Raw genomic sequence first — 21,741 nt, 5'->3', positions numbered from 1 at the left:
ATTTGGCAGCACTGATTTGAGACAAAAAGGTTGAGACTTTAGGTATGTGTGTGCGAACGCCGATAAGGGAGAGAGATGAATCTTTTGGGCACACTCGGGAGTGAACAGCGAGAGAGGGGTGTGGATTTTTCTCCCTGTCTGCGTAGCCCCGTGAGGGTCGAAGATCTTCCAAAAGAAGCGCCCCCCCCCCAATTCCAGATGCTCTGTAGGAGCGAACACGGCAAGCACCCAGCTGCGACTGAACTCTTCGCTCCTTCACCGCCTATTTTAGCCTCTTGCCAGTCAATTTCTCCACTTCAGCCCGGCTGAACACAACAGAATAACAGAGTTGGAAGGGATCTTGGAGGTCTTCTAGTCCAACCCCCTTGCTCAAGCAGGAGACCCTATCCCATTCCAGGCCAAAAGGTTGTCCAGTCCAGGGGTGAAATTCAGCAGGTTCTAACAGGTTCTGGAAAACCGGTAGCGGAAATTTTGAGTAGTTCGGGTGGGAAGGGAGATTTTGCAGTATCCTTCCCCTGCCACGCTCATCAAGCCACGCCCACAGAACAGGTAGTAAAAAAAATTGAATTTCACCATAGGTCCAGTCTCTTTTTTTGAAGCGCCAGAATGTTTCGGCCCTGGGTCAGAAAGAAACGCCGGCTTATGGAGGATGCAGGGATGGAGATTCTTTGCATAAAGCAAAAGTGTGGCTTTTCTGCTATGCTATAACGAGGGACGTTGGCCATTCTCTTTTTCTCACCTGGCTTTTGCGAGGGGATTTTCTCTATCCCACCCAGTTCAGATTGGTGTTGATGAGGAAGTCTCCAGGCCAAGCCTGATCCTGCCTCGTTGGGCCACTCCGGCTCCTCCTCCTCCTCCCCACAGCTCCTCCCCCTCCCTTTCGCAAGTGCACGAGTGCCGGGGCCGCCCCTTCTCGCTCCCTCCCCCCTCCCGCATACACCGCTCCCCGCCCCATCCGTCGCGAGAGCTGCCATCCCGCCAGTGGATGTCGTTTTCTCTTCCCCCGCGTGAGCCCACGGGGTGTCACTCCTCCGGGATGACCTCAACTTCGCCCCGAGTTTGCCGCCTCACACGCTCCCGACACCCGCGGAGCCTAGCCGCTCGCTGGGACAGCGCGATGGGCACCGACCGAGACCCCTGAGAGTCTCCAGCTCGCCTGGAGCTGCGGCTGCCCGCGCCACCGCCGAGGAAGCGAGCGACCAGCTGCAGCCAAGGTAGCTCGGGGAAGGAGCCCGAGAGGCAGGCCGGAGGAGGGAGCTGTCCTGCAGCAGCAGCCGGCGGAAGAGAGCGGGGCGGGCGGCTCCTTTGGTCTCGGGGGCAGCTAAGGGCGGGCTCCGGGGTGGGAAGGCCAGCTGACCGCTACCTGAAGGGAGCGAGAGTCTGGCTGCCCGACCGAAGCGGGTCCGACGCTTCCTGCCAAAAGACGGACGAGTAGTTCTCGCCGCCTTCCAACTTCTCCGGCGCATCTCTAGTCGCGCGGGCTCTTTCTCCGGCTGTGGCCGAAGAAATAACACGAGAGCCACTGGCAACGGCTTCCCGCGGGACAGCCACCAGTCTCGCAAATTTCTCCAGGTTGGGCGCGCAGGGACTTTTCCCCCAAACCTTTCAAGATTCTCCTCCTGCTTGGATCTGCCCTTGCATTGGTTCCTTGGGAAACCAAACCCACTCCCCAAATGGGCTTTGGACCGGCGCTTGTTTGACTAGTAGGGTTCGGGAGTCTGGACTTGAACTGATTGTGCGGGGCAGGGCTGCGGGGATGGCTGAGATTTGGCTTCCCCGCCCCATCCTTGCCTTTCTTCCGATCTGGGTGGCAGGTAATTGCCGCTTCGCCAGCGTGAATGGGAGCCCAACCTTTGCATTCTTTGATTGCTTGCACCAACTGGGGACCAATTCCCAGCAGAAGGTTTGCGCACGCTCAGGCTGCGACCTTAAAGGCCTTTTCTTTGCGGAGGGAAGCCCCAGGAAATCCTTTTGGTGGAAGAGAAACGGCTTCCTCTCGTGCAGTGCAATATCCCAAGCGCTCCGTTAAGAAAAAGTTCCGATTACTCAACAGAAGGGGGTTTCTCCAGAGTGCTAAGCCTTTAGATGTTTAATCAACTATTGGTCTACCATGTTTTAAGGCCTTGCTTCACCCGCAGAGTGTTAAGTCCTGGGTTACCCAAATCCCATTTTGACTTAGTGTGATAGGAGAATCCACGAGGATCGCCGATCCTTGGATAATGGGACCTTGCTTCACTTAATGCTACCCAACTGCCTGGGTAGTTGCGACACACCGAAGCTCTGCCTTGTGTCCCACCCTCTCCCCTCCGCCAGGCTTAAATGGAGAATTTGTGGTTGGGTGTATATAGGCAAAGAGTCCCAACTTTGGCAGCGTAGCTTCATTGCTGTGATCTTGGGATCAGCCGGTCCTCACAGAAACAGGGGACTCGATTGCAAGAGCCAGCTCTTCGGGGCAACGTTCTCGGAAAGTGAAGGTAAAAGAAAAGGGAGCCCCACTGCCCTCTCATCATAAGCATTGGTTGAGTCTAAGCCCAAGGCTGCCGGACAAGCTAAGAGCCTTTGGAGTCGTCCAGAATGGTATTTTCGAGCCCACAGTAGTAAAAAACCTTCCTGTTGGTTCGTTCCATCCAATCTTTATCTCCCTGACGGGGTTTTTGTCACTACAATCTCGCCCACCTTCCCTCTCAAAACCGATTGCGCGAGGGGAAAGCTGAGGGAATTAGGTGCGCTTTCCCTGGTGCCCTGTGGAGATTGCCGCGGAGGGGCTCCCATTTCCCCGAAAGTCAGGAGGATGTTGGGGTGTTAAGTTCCCGCGGTAGGTCAACAGGTTTGTCTTACTTTTCTCATTCTCCTGAGAGAGAGCAGCTATCTACAAAAAGAAGGTCCAAGTTATAGACAATAAATCCCCAACTGCTTGGGTGCCCTTTGGAGTCCATCAAAGGTTCCCTCCGCTTTAATTTATATGTGTTTATGTATCACCTTATGGCAGAGGACAACAGCGGCTCTGAAACGTGAGAAGATTCAAGTCGTTGCCCTGAACTCCTGGGCTAGGTTCCCCCGGGCCCCGAACCCCAATACAAATTGGGACTAGTTTGTGCGAGCCCATCCAACTCTGGCTTCGCCAACGGCACAACTAGGTTCGGGATCCCCACTGGGATGCGAGGCGGGCTGGCGCTGACTTGGCGCGAGGGGAGAAACCCGAGGGAAGTGTGGAAGACTGAGCAAAGAGAAAGCCCCGCGTGACTGGTGGGCCTACTTACGGTTCCCAAAGCGGCCTTTTCAACTGAGGCGGACTGTAGCATCTGTCACTCAAACGGCTCCCCGACTCGCTGGGCCGCTCGTCCTCCGAGGTTCCTTTTTCCGCTCGCTTGCAGGGTTACACCCTCTTTTCCCCCCCCCGGACGAGCCCCAGGCAGTCTTCCACTGCTAGGACAGCCGGGAGGTCTGCCCCAAATACGCGTGTTTTCCTGGCCGCTCAGCGTCGAGGCGCCAAGGCCTGTGGGGTGGGGCAGGGGGAGTCCAAGCGCTCCGGGAGCTGACCCGCGCTCTCTCCTTTCTTTCCACAGGCTCCCGTCCCTCAGCGCCCACCAGGTAGGCAGGCGGGATGTCCCCGGCGGGCTGGGAGGCCCTGGTGGCCCTGGCGGCGGTGGCCTGCCTGGCCGAAGGGGTGCGCGGCGGCTACGGCTTGAACATGTTCGCCGTGCAGACGGCCCCGCAGCCGGATCCCTGCTACGACGAGAACGGGCAGCCGCGGCGCTGCATCCCGGACTTCGTTAACGCCGCCTTCGGCAAGGAGGTGAAGGTGTCGAGCACCTGCGGCCGCCCCCAGTCGCGCTACTGCGTGCTGGCCGAGAAGGGCGAGGAGCGGAGCCGCAGCTGCCACCTGTGCGACGCCGCCGACCCCAAGCGGGCCCACCCGGCCTCCTACCTGACCGACCTCAACAACCCGCACAACCTGACCTGCTGGCAGTCGGAGAGCTTCGTGCAGCACCCGCTCAACGTGACGCTGGTGCTGGCGCTGGGCAAGAAGTTCGAGGTGACCTACGTCAGCCTGCAGTTCTGCTCGCCGCGGCCGGAGTCCATGGCCATCGCAAAGTCCATGGACGGAGGCAAGAGCTGGGTGCCCTTCCAGTTCTACTCCACGCAGTGCCGCAAGATGTACAACAAGCCCAGCCGCGCCGCCATCACCAAGCAGAACGAGCAGGAGGCCATCTGCACCGACTCGCACACCGACATGCGGCCCCTGAGCGGCGGGCTCATCGCCTTCAGCACCCTCGACGGCCGGCCCTCGGCCCACGACTTCGACAACTCGCCCGTCCTGCAGGACTGGGTGACGGCCACCGACATCCGGGTGGTCTTCAGCCGCCTTCACACCTTCGGCGACGAGAACGAGGACGACTCCGAGCTGGCCCGCGACTCCTACTACTACGCCGTCTCCGACCTGCAGGTGGGCGGCCGCTGCAAGTGCAACGGGCACGCCTCCCGCTGCGTCCGCGACCGCGACGACCACCTGGTCTGCGACTGCAAGCACAACACCGCCGGGCCCGAGTGCGACCGCTGCAAGCCTTTCCACTACGACCGGCCCTGGCAGAGGGCCACCGCCCGAGAAGCCAACGAGTGCGTCGGTGAGTTGACGGCGGCCCCGGGAGCCCCTTTCGCTGCCCGGCGGGGTCCCGAACTTGGTGCCCACCGTCCGCCTTTGCTGGTGGAGCGGATCTTCTGCGCGAGGAAAAGGGGGGCGGTCGGTCGGTCGCTGGTCTCACCCGATCCCTCGCTCTGTCGACCCCTGCAGGTTGCAGGGAAATCGGCCGCTTGCCAGCCTTGGGTGAGACCCTCTGCAATAGGTCAGGGGTGGGTTTGTACTGAAGGGCTGGGGTCCCGTCTCAGCTAGGTCTCTGTTTTGATTTGTGTGTGTGTGTGTGTGTGTGTGTGTGTGTGTGTGTGTGTGTGTGTGTGTGTTTGCACGCATTTGCCATTTCTTTCTTTTGCTTAGAATTATGTTGTACGTTTAGAATTAAAATCCTTCGTTCAAGGTTTGGGCTTCAGCACGACCTGAAGCTACTTCTGAGCAACTGCTCTCTTTTAGTCCCGAGTTGCAGGACTCCGATCTGAACCGGAGCCTTCAAAGCGAGTCCTGCCCGAGGCTAAGCTTTACAGAGTCGCGCGTGGGCCTCATGTGCCCTATTAGGGCTGGCGTGTCCCTACAAAGTGGAACGCGCTTGGCACGTGGCCAGAGAGAGACTCCCCAGCCCTCGGGGCAGAAGAACCCTGCCTGCCATAAAGGGCCCCCCGATTTGAAGGCGTTGGCCTTTTCGCTGCCCCGGATTCTCCGTAGATTTCTGTTGCCCCCTCGAGAAACGGCCGACGGGAAAGCTGACCGTTGAGTCCTCTAAAGGCAAGCAAGTGGGCAAAACTTCCCCGAGAGGTAGGACGGGTTAGAGGCCCCACACACCGATTAAAACTAGTAAGGGAGGAGGTGGGCGCAATTTAACAGGGGGAAGACGAGGAGTGAGACACATTTACAAACAGATGATTCCTTCCCTCCCAAAAGAAAACCCCCAAATCACGCGAATAGTCTGCCCCCGCTTTCCTGGACGCTGAGCGACCTGCCACTTCGATCCATCTGGAAAAGAGGAATTGGGTTTGAATTGGAGGGCGCAGCGGAGCAAAAACCGCTCACCGGCAAGAGCGGTCCAATGCCTCAAATCCCTTCTTCCTTCCTTCCTTCCTTCCTTCCTTCCTTCCTTCCTTCCTTCCTTCCTTCCTTCCTTCCTTCCTTCCTTCCTTTCTCCCTTCCCCCTTCCTTCCTTCCTTTCTCCTCCCTCCCTCCCTACCTTCTTTCTTTCTTTTTTCCTCCCTCCCTCCCTCCCTCCTTCCTTCCTCTTTCTTTCTTTCTTTCTTTCTTTCTTTCTTTCTTTCTTTCTTTCTTTCTTTCTTTCTTCCTTTCTTCCTTTCTTTCTTTCTTTCGTGGACGTAGAGTGGAGGAGCCAATTCTGCTCGTACTGTAGTATTTCAGGGAGGGCTTTTGTTCTGGAGGGAACCTGGAGTGCATTGCACTCTACCCGCAGATGCTGCTTGCGATGATTTGAGTCAGGGAAATGAAAAAGAACACCCACTGTTGATCTTGGGGGTCCTTGGTCTTTGCTAAGGGCAAAGATATGCAACTGGCGACTGACGAAAAAGAAGGGCAGATCTCAGGAGCTTTCAAGGAGATTCCAGAACTGGTCAGGATCAAAGGAAATAGGGATTATCCAATTGATGTTACCTAGTTGGCTAATGAAAAATCTGAAAGCAAACAACTAAGCTCAGAAAGCACCAAAGACTCCCTAATCATCCGATTTATCAACAAATATGTAGTGAGAATGGGGAATATCTAAACTTGTGGTGTACTTCACCTTAAAATCTATAAAAGTGCTAGAAAGAGGAAATAAAAACACCCCAGCTGCTGCTTATTTTTTAAAACATTGTGGTAGTTTACTTCTTCACCATCTGTCAGTATCAAACCTGTGTGAATGTAGAATGCAGAACTAGTTTTACTGCTGTCTACATAATGCAGCATATTCAAAAAAAAAAAAAGTCCAACATTCCAACAGCATTTGCTTCCAAATTGTGAATTAAAATGTTTGTGAAATATCTAAATAACTCTAGTTGGAAGGGCACGTTGGGAACGTCAATGTAAATGTCTAAAACTTTGCAACTTATTTACCATCCAGCTGAAAGTAAGTTCTGCTGAAACCAATGTTGCCTTTTCTGAAAATAGTTGTTTTACGTATTAAAACACATTATTGAAAAATACCAATTTTCCCCTCTGTTTTGTAAAGGAGGAGAGAATCATCATAATTTGGACCGAATTATTCAATTCTTTCAATTTTCAGTTCTAGGAAATAGATTTTAAATGTAGATGCATAGGAATTGTTGGGCTCTCCCCCCCCCCCCCCGCATTCATAGCTGTACATTTTCTGATGTCCCATGTTCATGAGAGAGAAAGGAAAAATGGCCATTTCTCTGCTAAGATGGTTTTGATGTATGAAGGCACAGCACGGGCAGGCATCCTGTTGCTTGTGCCTGTCTCTAATGAGTTGTTTGCAGTTGGAAGAGCTCATTTGCTGCCCTTGAATCTGCTGGATCCTAACTAACCCTATCCTGATTGTATAGACAGTGTTTATCTGTCTCCACCATTGGAGGCACAACCAAGACAGAATACCAATTGTGTGTCCAGATTGTCACAATCCCTTTTGATTTCTTGAATTGCAATAATCATAGGAATATTCCGATTTTCCTGAAAGTTTTTTCCCCCTCTGTCTTTCCCTATATTTCAGTGACAGTAAGGGCTGCAAGGAATCCAAGCAAAGGTGCTTTTAATCCACGTTTCTAAGCAGGACACGACCATAGTAACAATTTCTTTCTTATATATTGTAGTCGTATGACCAGTAGCACTAGTTGTGGGATGAAGATTGAGGAGATCCAGGTTTATGGAAGTTCAGTTGAATCAGCCGTTGTCTCTTAGCCATCTGTCTCCCAGGGTTTTGGTTAAGGAAGTAAACAGGAGGAATAACACATTGAATACTTGATGCAATGAGCTCCTACTAGACAAAAGTCAGGACATAAAACTAATAAGTAACCACAGGTAGCTTTACTCCATAGACAAACCTCTTTGTCTTTTAAAACTTTCAGGGTGGTGATAATTACTTCATTTGTAGTACAGTGAATTCCACAGCTTAATTATATGTAATGTGAAGAGAATATACACATACACAAACATATATGCTGTATCTATTTTTCTTCCACTTGGAACAGATAAATTGATATCCAGGAGGAAATCTGAGTGACAATGTGCTATGCTCACTGTTTAATAGTGTTGCATATAACTGGAATTTGAGAAAAGTTAGTCGGAAGTTTAGTATCCAGATTTATTATATCCCCTTTTCGAATGGCATGGGGCCTTTCTCTATTACTACCTTAAAGTCCCATCCACTCCTTTTTGCACAAAACCAGGCTGACACAAAATTGGTTGTCCCTGTTGCTAATCCCTATCCTGCCAAATGACATTGTCGTGATCTGTGAGACGTCATTCATTTACAGATAAGGTTTGTCTCTTCTGGATTGGCAGCCCTCTCCTTTCAGCACCCCATCAGCCATGGAAGAAGGCGTTCATCACCAGGGCACTGTACCATGAGCAGAGCAGGATTGACTTCAGAGCTCTGCCTGGGCTTCTCCAAGCAGATTTGACAGCCCTGCATCCTACTTAGAGATCTTTCAAGTTAAAATGAAGTGAAGTAAACTAGCATAGAGGAAAACATTTCTGCCAAGTGTTTCTCAAATTGACTAGCTGCTAGACAGTCCTGTCTTTTTATTTTTTTGTAAGGGGAATAGAATTGAATCTGACACTTATAAGGGACTTGAAAGGTATGTGTTAAAATTTCAGTTCAATGTTCTCCATTATTTTCTGGAAATTGTAACAAAGCAAAATAAGGGAAGGGTAATATATCTTCAAGCACTGTTAATGTGGAATTGCATAAATGCATCCCCTTTCTTCCCCTAACAAAACAGGAGTACAGTGTCCTCCTCGCTTCTATATTGTAGGAAGCCTACAAAGAAGTAGGTTTCAAAAGCATCTCAGTGTGTGTTGTGTGGGTCATATGTTCATTCAAAATGCACATCTGATCACAATGACTGTAGGTCAACTGACATTGTCCCCCAGATAATAAGTGGGGAAGTATCACAAATTATATATCTTGAAGCTTTGGTATAAAAGTGTCACCTTAAGGATGAAAAGACCACACTATGTGATCAACTGGAGAGATGGAGGTCATCAGGGCATGATAGTGACACCATAAACTGCAGATAAAGACAGGACAATCTGTTTGCTATTTTTAATAATTGCCAGGAAAGTATGGCATCAAATTACAATAATAATAATAATAATAATAATAATAATAATAATAATAATAATAATAATAATAATAATAATAATAATAATAATAATATATTTATGGCAGTGAAAAAACAGGCTTCACTATGTTGAAAGCACAGCTGAGGGAACTAAAGGAGATTCCTTACTGAGTTCTTGTATGATTCTTTCTTTCTTTCTTTCTTTCTTTCTTTCTTTCTTTCTTTCTTTCTTTCTTTCTTTCTTTCTTATTTTATACTAGAATTTTTAATTATACGTTATTTGTTCTGGTCTCTGCTCTATGACAGTAATAAACTGAACTGAGTTGAACTGATACTTCAGAAAAATATTGTTCAAGCCCAACAGAGGTAAACTAAGTCAGAAGAGAATGGTGCTATCACTTTGCATAAGTCTTGCTCTAGATTTAGGGTTAGGAAATAAAGTTCGTATCTTCAGAATATGTTATCTTTATTGACTTAATTTAGATTTTGATACATTTTTGAGATTACTTGCAAAGATTGCAAAATTCAAGGGACATTAAGTCAACAGCACCTCAAAAATACAAATAATAATCTCACAGATTATTTTCTCCTCCCTTAAATTAATTGATCACTATGAATAGGCATTGCGTGTTTGGGGGCCCTCAGAAAAGACAGCAGAATAGAAAGTTCCACTCTACTAGTTTAACTCTAGATTTTTTTTTGTTTAATTGCTTCCAGGCCAACCCTATCATTAAGCAGAGAGAAGTACAAATTTTGAAGACAGCAGATGGCCAATTAGTAAACTTCTACTGCTATGGAACTTTTTTTCATCTTAAGAACGTGAAAGTCTTGGGTAGGCGGCAGGCCCCAACATTCCTGAAGCTTATTGTTTAATAAACTGATTTTTTTTCTTATTTTCTTTTAAAATTTGATGGCACAGGGAAGCTCTTGAACTGGGTCTCTGAGAGTAGAGTTGGAGTAACATTTCTCCCCCTGGCATTCTCTTTCTCTGAATTACCGTATTTCTCCTGTCTTTAGCAAAAGTCAAGTTTTGTCTCATCACTACTACAGGCTGGCGTATTCATTTCTTTTACCATTTTATTTATTAGATATTTTTTTAATCCTGCCTTTCTTACCTTATAAGTAAGTACTCAAGATAGCAAATATACATAATATTCCTTCCTCCTCCTATTTTATCCACAACAACACCAATCCTGTGAGGTGGTTTGGGCTGAGAGAAACAGTCTAGCCCAAATGTCCTATAATGTCAAGACAAAATGCATGATTTACTCTGCCCTTGATATTCCATTTATTTGTAACAACTGAACTTGGGTTTGATATATATAGATAGATAGATATTTGATAGGGGGCTGTTTATTTTCAAGTTATCTGCAGCATCTGCACAATTCCAATTATTCTATAAAATCATAATCACCTAATATTTTAAAAATTATAATAATTTTGACTAGCTCACCATACTTCTAATAATAAAACAGCAAAATATGGACCATATAGAGCTCTTTTAGCTGCCACAAACGTTTGTCCTTAGAGAATGAATACAGTTCAACCTGTAAAGATTGGTAGTTTCATGCTTTACTGAAATTATTTTTATTTCTATTAGGTCATGTGCAGCAAAAACAGTAGGATATACTGTGACACCTTAAGGTTATTTATCGTTCCATAAGCTTTCCGGTCCTCCAGATTGGAGCAGAGTGCAATTGTTCTGGGAAAGGAAACTTATAAGAGAGAAAATGGGAGTTGGGAAAAGAAAGATAAGAAACTAAGGGACATAAAGAAGAGACAGATTACTTGTTTCCTATTGTATTTATTTAATAATTTATTTAATCACACTCTGAAGCAATGTTGTCTCTCCACTTCTTATCTTTCCTCTCACCACTCATACATACTTTGGAGAATTCTTCTAGCTAAGGACAATTCCTGCGCCTGCCTAAACAGACCAGCTGAGATACCCTTTGGAACGCTACTACGTGTAAGATGGGCCAAAGCACCCTCCATTAATAATGAATATGTAGGAGAACTGGTTAAATACATGAGCAATGATCACATTGATTCTATTTCATCTTATTAAGAATAAATCTTGTTTTTCTGCTCACATTTTTGAGCACAAGCTTTCAAATGAAGTTTGTGCATTCTTCAGTTTGAAAAGGATTGTGTTATCTACTTACTTTTGTATTGCAAGGTAAATTATGCAGCATAGTAGCCATGGTATTGTGGCTATTAAGGGGTTTGGAACTATGAAGGAGCAGCTGCATTTTAGTCTAACTATTGCAGAAAAAAATGGCAAAGGAATTTCAGGTTTTCAAGCACTTTTTTTTTGAATATGTTTGAGCCATTTGAACATTATAGCTGTAGAGCTTCACCCAACTGGAAATAGAGTTCTGCTTGCCAAAGAATTCTCCTTGCCCTGCTTACCACTCTGTGTGTGTCTGTGTATGCCTGCACGCACACAAGGGTGATGCTTTCAAGTGATTCCTGGTAACTACCTAGAAAAGCCCCTGTAGTTTTCTTGGCAAGATTTTGGAAGTGATTTGCCCCAGTGGTGGGATTCAATTTTTTTTACTACCGGTTCTGTGGGCGCGGCATGACTTGGTGGGTGTGGCTTGGTGGGCATGGCAGGAGAAGGATACTGTAAAATCTCCATTCCCTCCCCACTCTAGGAGAAGGTTACAACAAAAGCCCCATTCCCTCCCAATCAGGATGGACTCAGGAAGCAGAGAATAGATGGAGGCGGGGCCAGTCAGAGGTGGTATTAACTGGTTCTCCGAACTACTCAAAATTTCTGCTACTGGTTCTCCAGAACTGGTCAGAACCTGCTGAACACCACCTCTGGTTTGCCCTTGCCTACTTCCTAAGGTTGTGAGGGAGACTGGCCCAGGGTTATCCAGCTGGCTTTGTGCCTTAAGCAGGACTAGAACTCACAGTCTTCTGTTTTCTAGCCTGGTATATTAACCAGTACACCAAACTGGCTCATACACACTACATCTGGGCATACTTCAATGGATATGCTTCCACACTGCTTGAAACGGTCTCCCAACTCTCCAAAGTAGATTAGGAAATGGGGATGGGGTAGGTCTACCTAATTTGTAGATATGTCCAATCCATTTTAGCCTGCAGTGTGTCAATGAGATTATTCCTTTATATTTCATATCGTATTTGTATGAATGGTAATAAAATATGCCTATTAAATATACGTATTTTCAGTAGAAAACAAATAAAAATAACAGCCAAAAAGCACTCACTCATCATGAATAAAAGCCAAAAAGCACTCACTCATAAAAGCCAAAAAGCACTCACTCATCATGAAATCTCCAGAACTGTAAAGCCTAAACACTTGAAATTCGGCACGTATGTTCCTCTTGGCTTCTAGGTGCTCGCTAAGAAATGATTTTTCAAAATTACCATCAGATTATCAGTATTTCTTGTACTGTATTATATTAATACACATCAATGCTAAGGAGTTAGACATTCTATTCCACCCCCACCCCCCACCTGAAAAGAACTCTGTTCCAACTGCCACTTGCCTTATATTAACATTCTCTGATGCTAAGGAGTTACACATTCTACATTAATTTTCAGGCTTTATGTGTTAATGTATCAAGCCCAATTGTAACTACTCATTAATTTTCAAGCTTTTACTGTCAATTTATCAAGCCTGATCACATAGTTTCATAGTGAAGCACGGGTATCCAACTAGTATATAAATAATGCTTATATCAAAACAATATGTATACATAAACATCTGGATTCTTTTGTGCCTTAAAATCAGTCTTGACTCCTGGTCAGTGGTGGGTTCTGGATCCCCACATGAATGCACGCAGCACGCGTATGCATCTTACCTTTCAGCGATGCCTCTGCAAGCCTCTGTGATGCTGCAGCTGCTAGGCGGAGCATCGCACAGGTGCTGTACGGGCAATGCGCAGAAGTGCCGATGGCTTTAAAGGATAGGTAAGGAGTGCGGGTGGGTGGGCCCTCTGGAGCACTGTACCGAAATGGTACCCCGTGCTCTGGGCAGGCTCCGGTACATCCGTACTGGGTGTACCACCTGCAACCCACCACTGCTCCTTGTGATGTAAACATAGACATAGAATCATAGGGCTGGAAGCGACCTTGGAGGTCTTCTAGTCCAACTTCCCATCCAAATAAGGAAACCTTACATTGTTCTGAATAAAATGTTGCCCAATCTCTTCCATGGAACATGAGCTTCTTGTCCTGCTATTAGGTGCTTTAGAGAACAGGTCAGTTCCCTGACCAATCCCTACAAGTTTTCTTGACAAGGTTTTTTGGAAGTGGTTTGCCTATGCTGAGGGAGAATGAAGGAGAAGGTCACCCAGCTGGCTTCATGCCCGAAGCAGGATTAGAACTCAGAGTCTCCCCATTTCCAGGCTTATACATTAACTATTAAGCCAAATGGCTTTCTGCATCCTGTTACTAGCTCCCTCATGTAGTCTTTAACCTTCCTCATATCTTTTTTTCTCTTAGAAATATATATTTGCTACAAACATACATGTAAATAAAATATTTGAAGGAATTTAGTTCCTAGGAAATATATTGAAAAGCACTTCTGGGGTAGGAAGACTCGCTTTTCAGAATGAGATACCAAGTTTGCTGACATTTTAATCTACTCCTGATGGAGAATGTCCTACTTGGGTGTTTTACTGCTGAAAACACTTAAAAGTTACTTCTGAAGCAGATGCTTGCAACACTTCCCAAGTTTGTGGTTGGGCTCAAGTTTAGGAAAACTAATTCAGCGGTCACAGCCAGAAGCATAAGGCATTCGTAATTTAAAACGACAGCAAATAAGGATAGAGAAAACTAGCCCCTTGATACTAGTTTGTCCTAGTTCTATCCTATGAGATCATACCATGTAATGAAGCAAAAGAAATAGATTGGACATCTTCCTGAGCCATTGGAATCCTGAGGCCCAGAAAAATCATGCAATACAAGGTTATTTAAGGTTTAATACTTCTCTCTCTCTCCCTCCCTCTCCCTTTGCCTCTCTCTCCCTCCTTCCCTCCTTGCCTCTACCCCCCACTCTCTTGTAATCATTTGACTCATTTAGGGCATAGAAAATATGTAGGGAAGGAACAAAGCCTGGGCTTTTAATTTGAAAAAAAAAATCATTTCTTACTTATTGGATGTTTTTGCACATTAAATGAGATTTTAGCTTCAAGGATTGTGCAAACACAATCCATGTGGTTAGCACAAAGTTCAATAGATTGCGCAAAGGCAGAAAATTGGACAATTAAGTAAGCCATGATTAGGTTAACCAACAAAAAAACATGTCATTTGAAAATAGCAATTATGTTTTGGGGGAATACATATTTATGTATCTAAACTTTAATTAAGCGCTATTTGGACCTTGGTTTGAGGGTGGAATAAAGCATATTGTTTACATTGCTGTAAAAATACAAGAACCCGTTATGCCAATTGTTAAAACTCCAGCATGAAGAAAGCGAACAACAACTTTAAAAATTCTGCCCATTCCACTTGGTTCCAAAAAGGAAATAAAGACGATTCAAGCAAGCCTTTTTGGAAAATAAACACAAAGACGAAGCATTGGAAATATAAATCATTACTACCTTCCCAACTTCAGATAACAAGAGACCAAACTCTCAAAGAACAATCTTGATGGTTTGACAGGTTTTATAAAGCGAGTGGTTTTTTTTAAAAAATAAATTTTATTCTATAGTTAAAACTAAGATTTTAATAACTACTTGGAAATAAATCAGCAACTTACTGTAGGATATACTGGCTCAGATTTAACATGGTATGTTCTAATGTGCTATTGCTAATCAGTAATTATGGCTTTATATTTTGTATTACATTCAGTTTTCAAGTAGTGCATTTCAAATAGTGAAAGCAATGGTACCGGAATGTAATTGACTATGGCAATATTATTTGTTTAAAAGGTGCAATTCAAAAGTCTGAGGTTGTAACATAAGCCTTAGGTTTGTCCTTCCTTTTTGTGAAGGGTGTGAAAAGTAAAACCCTCTCTTTCAACTTTTCAAGTTGACTTGAGTTGCTGCACTAATAACTTCTGTTAAGATTTTCCTTTTCAGGGAGGAAATCTACAAAGTATTGGCAGGAGTAAGAATAAAAGAACATTGAATCTACTTAGTCTGATTCTGGAGGTGAAAATAAGATAACAGCTCACAGATCTTTTTCATATACGTAGGCTATGGAGTGGGGAGTCACTCCATCACTCCTTTTGAGTATCAGAATGTAGGTAACATGTGCTAGAAGTGCAGAATTTTGGCAACAAAGAACTCAAAGTGGATTGTGTTATATAATGAAAGTACTTTGTAAATCACAATTATCTACAAGAACTTTCCCTGAACTTTCAACTGATGTCACTTAGTATTGGTGGAAAAAAATAGTTTGAACTTCTTAAGAATTTTAAGGAATATTTTTTGGAAGTTCCTTTAATTCTGTTTGATGCTATCCAGTAACATCTTCTCCAGTGCTTAGAGCCCTAGAATTTGAGGGGTTAATAGGGTCATATTATTCGTGATATGCTTTTGGTGGGAAAGGGCATTTTGATCCCTTGTGGGAAGCCCCTTTAAGTGCCCTTTGAAAGTGTAAACAATTTAGAATTGTAATTTATCTCCTTCCCTCTGTAACAGCTGCAGGAAGGGCACTGCTGTGATTCTCATTAACACCTGGGAGGGTAGAAGTGAGTCAGCTCTGCCTACCTACTCACCCACTCATCTAGCCAGCTGGAGGACCTTGCAGTGACCAATTTATGAGCTCATTAGAGCAAAGACATTCAGAACGTCATATAACAACATGATGAGTGTTTAATTTCCTAGAAAAAGCAAACTAAGTTTTATTGGACTTGGGGGAAAAGAATCCAAACATAATTTTAGAGTAATTTTAAAAATTAAACCAACCTTCCAGTGATCAGAGAAATATACAAAGTTTAAAGATCCTCAGATCTTTTCATCAGATATACTACTACCAAGAACAGATGGGAGGAAGGGTGAAGAAGTTGAAAGTGATAGTTCCTACACCATCAGAGTTTACATGGCATGTGAGAAATACATGGCATGTCTGTGTATGTGTGTGTGTGATAGATAGATAGATAGATAGATAGATAGATAGATAGATAGATAGATAGATAGATGATATAGATATAGATATAGATATAGATATCTATCTATCATCTATCTATCTATCTATCTATCTATCTATCTATCTATCTCTATCTCTATCTCTATCTCTATCTCTATCTCTATCTCTATCTCTATATCTATATCTATATCTATATCTATATCTATATCAATACATACATACATACATACATAGTTACAGGTATGCAAGTATTGGCATATTCGGGTCTTCTCCCGTGTAAGATTGAGAGTATCTTGGCGACATTTCAATGAGGTCCCACTCGCCGTCTTCAGGCTGGTGCCTTCGGCTTCATGCTTGTGTGAGCAAAGCGTGATCGGACACCAATATTTATAGAAAAACGGCAGCTCCGATACTCTCAATCTTACACGGGAAAAAACCCAAATATGCCAAGACCTGCATGTATGTATGTATGTATGTATGTATGTATGTATGTATGTATGTATATGTATATGTATTTGTGTTACAACCCCTGGTATGCCCAAATATGGGAGGGAGCTCACTACTCCCCCTTTCTGTCCTTCGGCTCATTACAGAGGACCATCCAAGCAGAAAACCATATTTTTATTTTTAATGTTGCCTTTTTATATTTGTGTTGTATTTGTGCTGATAAATAAATAAAGGGAGACTAGTATAGATCTATTTCAAGCTATTTAGCTCTCATCAGCTAGCCATACCCTTACTGGGATTTGAACCTGGGCTGTATACATATTAGGCAGATATCTTAGCCACTAAGCCACAGGCTCTTCTCCTTATCAGCTGAGCCAGGGAAATAGGTATTCATTTGTGTTACAACCCCTGGTGTGCCCAAATATGGGAGGGAGCTCACTACTCCCCCTTTCTGTCCTTCGGCTCATTACAGAGGACCATCCAAGCAGAAAACCATATTTTTATTTTCAATGTTGCCTTTTTATATTTGTGTTGTATTTGTGCTGATAAATAAATAAAGGGAGACTAGTATAGATCTATTTCAAGCTATTTAGCTCTCATCAGCTAGTCATACCCTTACTGGGATTTGAACCTAGCTGATGAGAGCTAAATAGCTTGAAATAGATCTATACTAGTCTCCCTTTATTTATTTATCAGCACAAATACAACACAAATGTAACAAAGGCAACATTAAAAATATGGTTTTCTGCCTGGATGGTCTCCTGGAGTGAGCCAAAAGGACAGAAAAGGGAAGCAAAGTGTTCCCTCCCATATTTGGGCATACCAGGGGTTGTGACTGTGTGTGTGTCTGTGTGTGTGTGTGTGTGTGTGTGTGTGTGTGTGTATGCATACCTTGCTGGTCTGATTAAATTCAAGATTGGTCTTAGCCTACACAGGATGAAGAAGTAGTGATTGTTGTCTCATGTTCTATATAAACAGCTTCTACATATGAATGGCCCTATTTCCCCCTTTCAGTGAAATATAGAAATGTTTATATTATTGCAATTACTAGTTCTTGGAACTTACATTTTTACCTAGTAAGGAACCTGTCATTTATTGTTTAAAATGGGCAGTGGTTAAATTTTATATTGTTAAATATATACTCAGTCTCAGAAGCATTACATTAAAGTTTATTCACATAGTAGTAATAATTATTGGCATAAGGGAGTTTCAGAATACTTCCAGGGGAAGATGTAAAATAAAAAAGCAAGAATTGATTTAAATTGCAATCCTGTACAGGATTGTAGGGTTTTTCTGGCGGGTGGATGTAGGATTTATTTCTAAAAACATGGGATTAGAGAAAACAGATTAGTATATACAAATTAGGTAAACAAAACAGAATTTGGAATGGGTTTAACTAAACTAATCCCGAGTGATTTCTCTGTTAATAGATACTGCGTGCTTTGATTGCCCGCGTATTTACAAAAATATTCTTCACATGTATCACATATAACCTGCAAAAGACAAATCCGTGCATCCTGTGCAGACCTGCAGTCATGAAAACCGTGACTTAAAGGATAGTCAACAAAAAGCAATATCCTCTGAAAAAGAAAAATAGAAATAACAATAAATAAAACATTTTTCTCCCTTGTCTTTTCAAGGCCAATTAAAGTTACTTATCATTGTTTAAGCTGTAGGAAAGTGGATCATTTTCCCAACAATGACAAGAAACTCAATTGCCTTTTGTTCTATTCCTAAATAATCACCATTATATATTAGAAGAAAGAGTGTAAATATGTCAGTGATGGTGAACCTTTTCTGCACCAAATGCCCAAACTGGAATGTGCACTGGATTGCCAGAAACCCAAAGACCAGCTGGCCAGTGCGTGCATGCCTGTTTTTTTGGCTATTTTTGGACGTTTTTCGGTCCTGTTTTGGGGGGCATTTTTTGGGCTGTTTTCAGGGTGTTTTTTTGATGTTTTGGATTGGAAAATGGCTTCTTTTTTGGCCATTTTCCATTGCTCTGGTGCCCAGCACGCATGTGCACGCCAGAAACCAGAAGAGCCGCTGGCAACGGTGCACGTGCCCATAGAGAGGGCTCTGCTTGCCACCTCTGGCACACAAGCCATAGGTTCGCCATCACGGGCATATGTTAATACGAAGTCCTTGCGAGGAGCGGACACTGCAAGAGTAAACTTAATATACAAAATAGTGGAATACGATGTAACCTATTTTTGCCATGCTTGGTTAAAAACTAAAGTGGAATCTTATCAAACATATTTTCTGAAATCAATTTGAGCTAGAGAATTGTATCCAAGAGGATACATTTGTTTTCTATTGTTTTCTATTTGTTTTTCTAGTCAGAATATTTTGGCCATTTATTTTACAGATGTTCGGTTTAGAGTTGCAACATTTGAAGCTCTTCTTAATGTCGCATGAAATGTGGACTCTGTTTACCCGATCTGCCTTTTACAATACCCTAAGTAACATACCTCACTGAAAAAACCCACAAGACTCCTAAGTTAGTTCTGAGGATACACTTATTTGATTAAATGCACAAACAATTGTTTGGGGAAGAAAGGGGTGGTGGTGAATGATTATTCTGAAAAAAATCTAAATTGATTTTCTATTCTCAATCATACCTATAGTATCAGTTGACCACAGTCTCTTAGGGTACTCTTTCTTCCTGCAGCAAGAAAATGTTTTAATATACCATTAGAAAAATGTCTCTGTGTATCGAACTGCAAGTATGTGGAAGCCATTACTCATTGTCTGTGGGGCTACCCATCAGACAAGAGCTCAAAAGAAATGTGCTTTTTTTAACCAATTGCAGATTTTAAGCAGTTCTGTAATAAATAATTCAAAACTATAACTCCTAAGACATAATTCACTGTTATTCACATCACTGTTTTTCTTTTGATCAAGCAGCCTAAAAAAATGGCAGTTTGCTATTATTATGTTTTAAGAAGTCTAGCCATTGCTTTTTAACAAGACTTTGTTTCATGCATGTTTGTGCAGTAGCCTTTAAGTATAAATTTATATCTTTTTAAATTTTAAGTACCAATAAAGTACCTCTGGATGACATTTGTTTTAAAGCTAATAAATATATTAATTAATCCTAATGAATGTTACCTGGGCATTAATCTCAATCCATGAATAAAAAATGGATAGCTTCACATGGGAAGCAATCTTTAGCCATTTGTGAATATTGTTCAATGGAGGTCTACCCATTTTCACAGCCTGACTTCCCATTTCTCCCTTAACACAACTTTAATAAAAAAATGTCTTTATATAAAATATAATTTCATGAAAAACAAAACTCTGTTTTGAACAGTTGGGAGCTTTGCTTTTCGTTACTAAATTGACTTCTTGTTGAGGCCTTTTCTGCAGCAAGTGCAAAAGTATGCCATCTTACTCATTCAGTTTCACTCTTCTTTTGGGGGGAAAAGAAGTTTATGCCTGCAGAAGGTTAAGTGGAAAAACCAGACTTCTTATTTAAAAAAATCAGAGGTGATCTTTCTTGAGCATTAATGGCATGGGATTGATTTGACTATACACAATGCCATGGTCTCTTTGCAGAGTTGTGAGTACTATATATAATCTTTTGCTGAATATATTTTTAAGATACTTTTTCAGACAGAAGAAAATTAATTAAACTTGGGAGAAGACTAATAAAATGTTCTGTGATGCTTTATAGTTCATTTACAATCCCAAAGGCCAAGGTGGTACATAGCAATGTGGCAAATCTCCTGATTATTCCTCCTCCTCGCAAACATATTCAGAGGAGATATAATAGTGAAGGCTACTTCATTTCCTTCTGGTCTTTGTCTTATTGGAACTGTTTCCATGTAGCTGATTTTCTAAAACAAAGTAAGTTTCCTTTAAAAACCCACTGATAACTTAAAGTCAACCAGTGTGACACTGTTGTAGAATTAAGGACAAAATAGCCTAAGGAAGAGCAAAAGAGCAATCCACATCAACTGAGGTAATCATTTGCCTCATCAGTGCCATTTATTTCCCACATACTGCCTGAGTTTCCTAGGATGAATAATCTGTGGCTTTTTGTCATAGCTTTTTGAGTAAATAGTAATCATGCAATATGCTAAACCAAAACCAAATGGATTAATATGGCTTAACAAAATGTGGGAATGAACTTTAGCAACACACACGCACACACACACTTCTTATTTATAATCAAAGCATAACACAAAATCAGCACAGGCCTAAAAGCTCAGTTTAATTAGAAATGATGATTGGGACAAAATATAAAAGTGGGGTTTTTTTTTTTAATGAAATGAAAGGAATTAGTATTAGAGTTGTCATGACTTTTTGCTAAATAACTTGCAGATGTCTTTAAACACAAAGTTTACAATTCTAAATTACTGGCAGTCCTGGGTTACTTTTATTTGATAATCACTGGGGACAATACATTTCTTTACAGTGCAATAATAAATCCTTTTCTAAATACCATGTAGGACAGCGGTGTCAACCTTGTGTTGTCACATCATCACGTGACATATCATCCCCCCCCCTTTGCTAAACTGGGCATGAGCTTGGCCGGTGCGTAACACATCCAGCCTGCGGTCTGGAAGTTTGACACCCCTGATGTCCTATCTGCATGGTGCAAGTTCACTGAGCTTAGCTGACAACCTTGTAGTTATTTTTATACCTTTATAATTCAAGGAAAGCAGTTATGGTCACATAGACACTGGGTGATTTAATTTAGGCATATTAAAAATATCCCTTTCTTAAAAACATGCAGTTGGTTTCTAGCACTTTTTAAATACAACGGTTTGTTGTGTATTATCCCAAAGGCTTGCCAAGTCAAGCACCAGCCTTTGGTAACAGCAGAACGGCCTGTGGCCAAATCAAAATACAGGTAGCCCTTGAGTTACAACCACAATTGAGACCAGGATTTAAGTTGCTAAGCAAGGCAGTTATTAAGCGAGTCATGCCCAATTATACAACCTTCTATTGCCGTAGCTGCTAAGTGAGTCACTGCAGTTAATTGAATCTTGTGGTAATTAAGCAAATCTGGCTTTCCCCATTGACTTTGCTTGTTAGAAGCCAGCTGGGAAGGTCAGAAATGTTGATCACAGGACTCCAGGATGCTGCAATGATTGTAAATATAGGTGGATTGCCAAGCTCCCAGATTTTCATCACATGGTAAGGCAACCTTAAGGTGAGTGATAGCTGTAAGTCACTTTTTTGAGTGCTGTTGTAACTTTGGTCAGGAAGGGTAGAATAATTAGAAATTGAGAAGAGCAGTTGTGCTTTTGGTCTCTCTCATATTTCTAGTTACAGTATCATCATCATGATTGTTTGCTGTTCCTTTCCTGTTCTAGCATAGTA

The 21,741-nt window shown here is 43.1% G+C and overlaps 1 protein-coding gene across 2 annotated transcripts in view; it reads left to right on the top strand.

Moving 5' to 3' along the window:
- NTN1 (netrin 1) overlaps positions 1 to 21,741 on the top strand; it is a 148,178-nt gene that overhangs the window by 9,893 nt on the left and 116,544 nt on the right. Inside the window, exons 1-2 of one of the 2 annotated variants that reach the window (XM_081939816.1) lie at positions 1,123 to 1,214; positions 3,567 to 4,625. In XM_081939816.1, coding sequence (XP_081795942.1) covers positions 3,605 to 4,625 — 1,021 coding nt within the window. In that variant the 5' untranslated portion in view covers positions 1,123 to 1,214; positions 3,567 to 3,604. Of the gene's footprint in view, positions 1 to 1,122; positions 1,215 to 3,566; positions 4,626 to 21,741 lie in introns of those variants that run through there. The other variant, XM_081939817.1, reaches the window with a different exon arrangement.

Source organism: Natrix helvetica (genome assembly GCF_964273705.1).
Source record: "Natrix helvetica genome assembly, chromosome: 1".
Lineage (NCBI taxonomy): Eukaryota > Metazoa > Chordata > Lepidosauria > Squamata > Natricidae > Natrix > Natrix helvetica.
The sequence above is the reverse complement of the archived record's forward strand: the minus strand, read 5'-3'. Positions and strand labels throughout refer to the sequence as shown.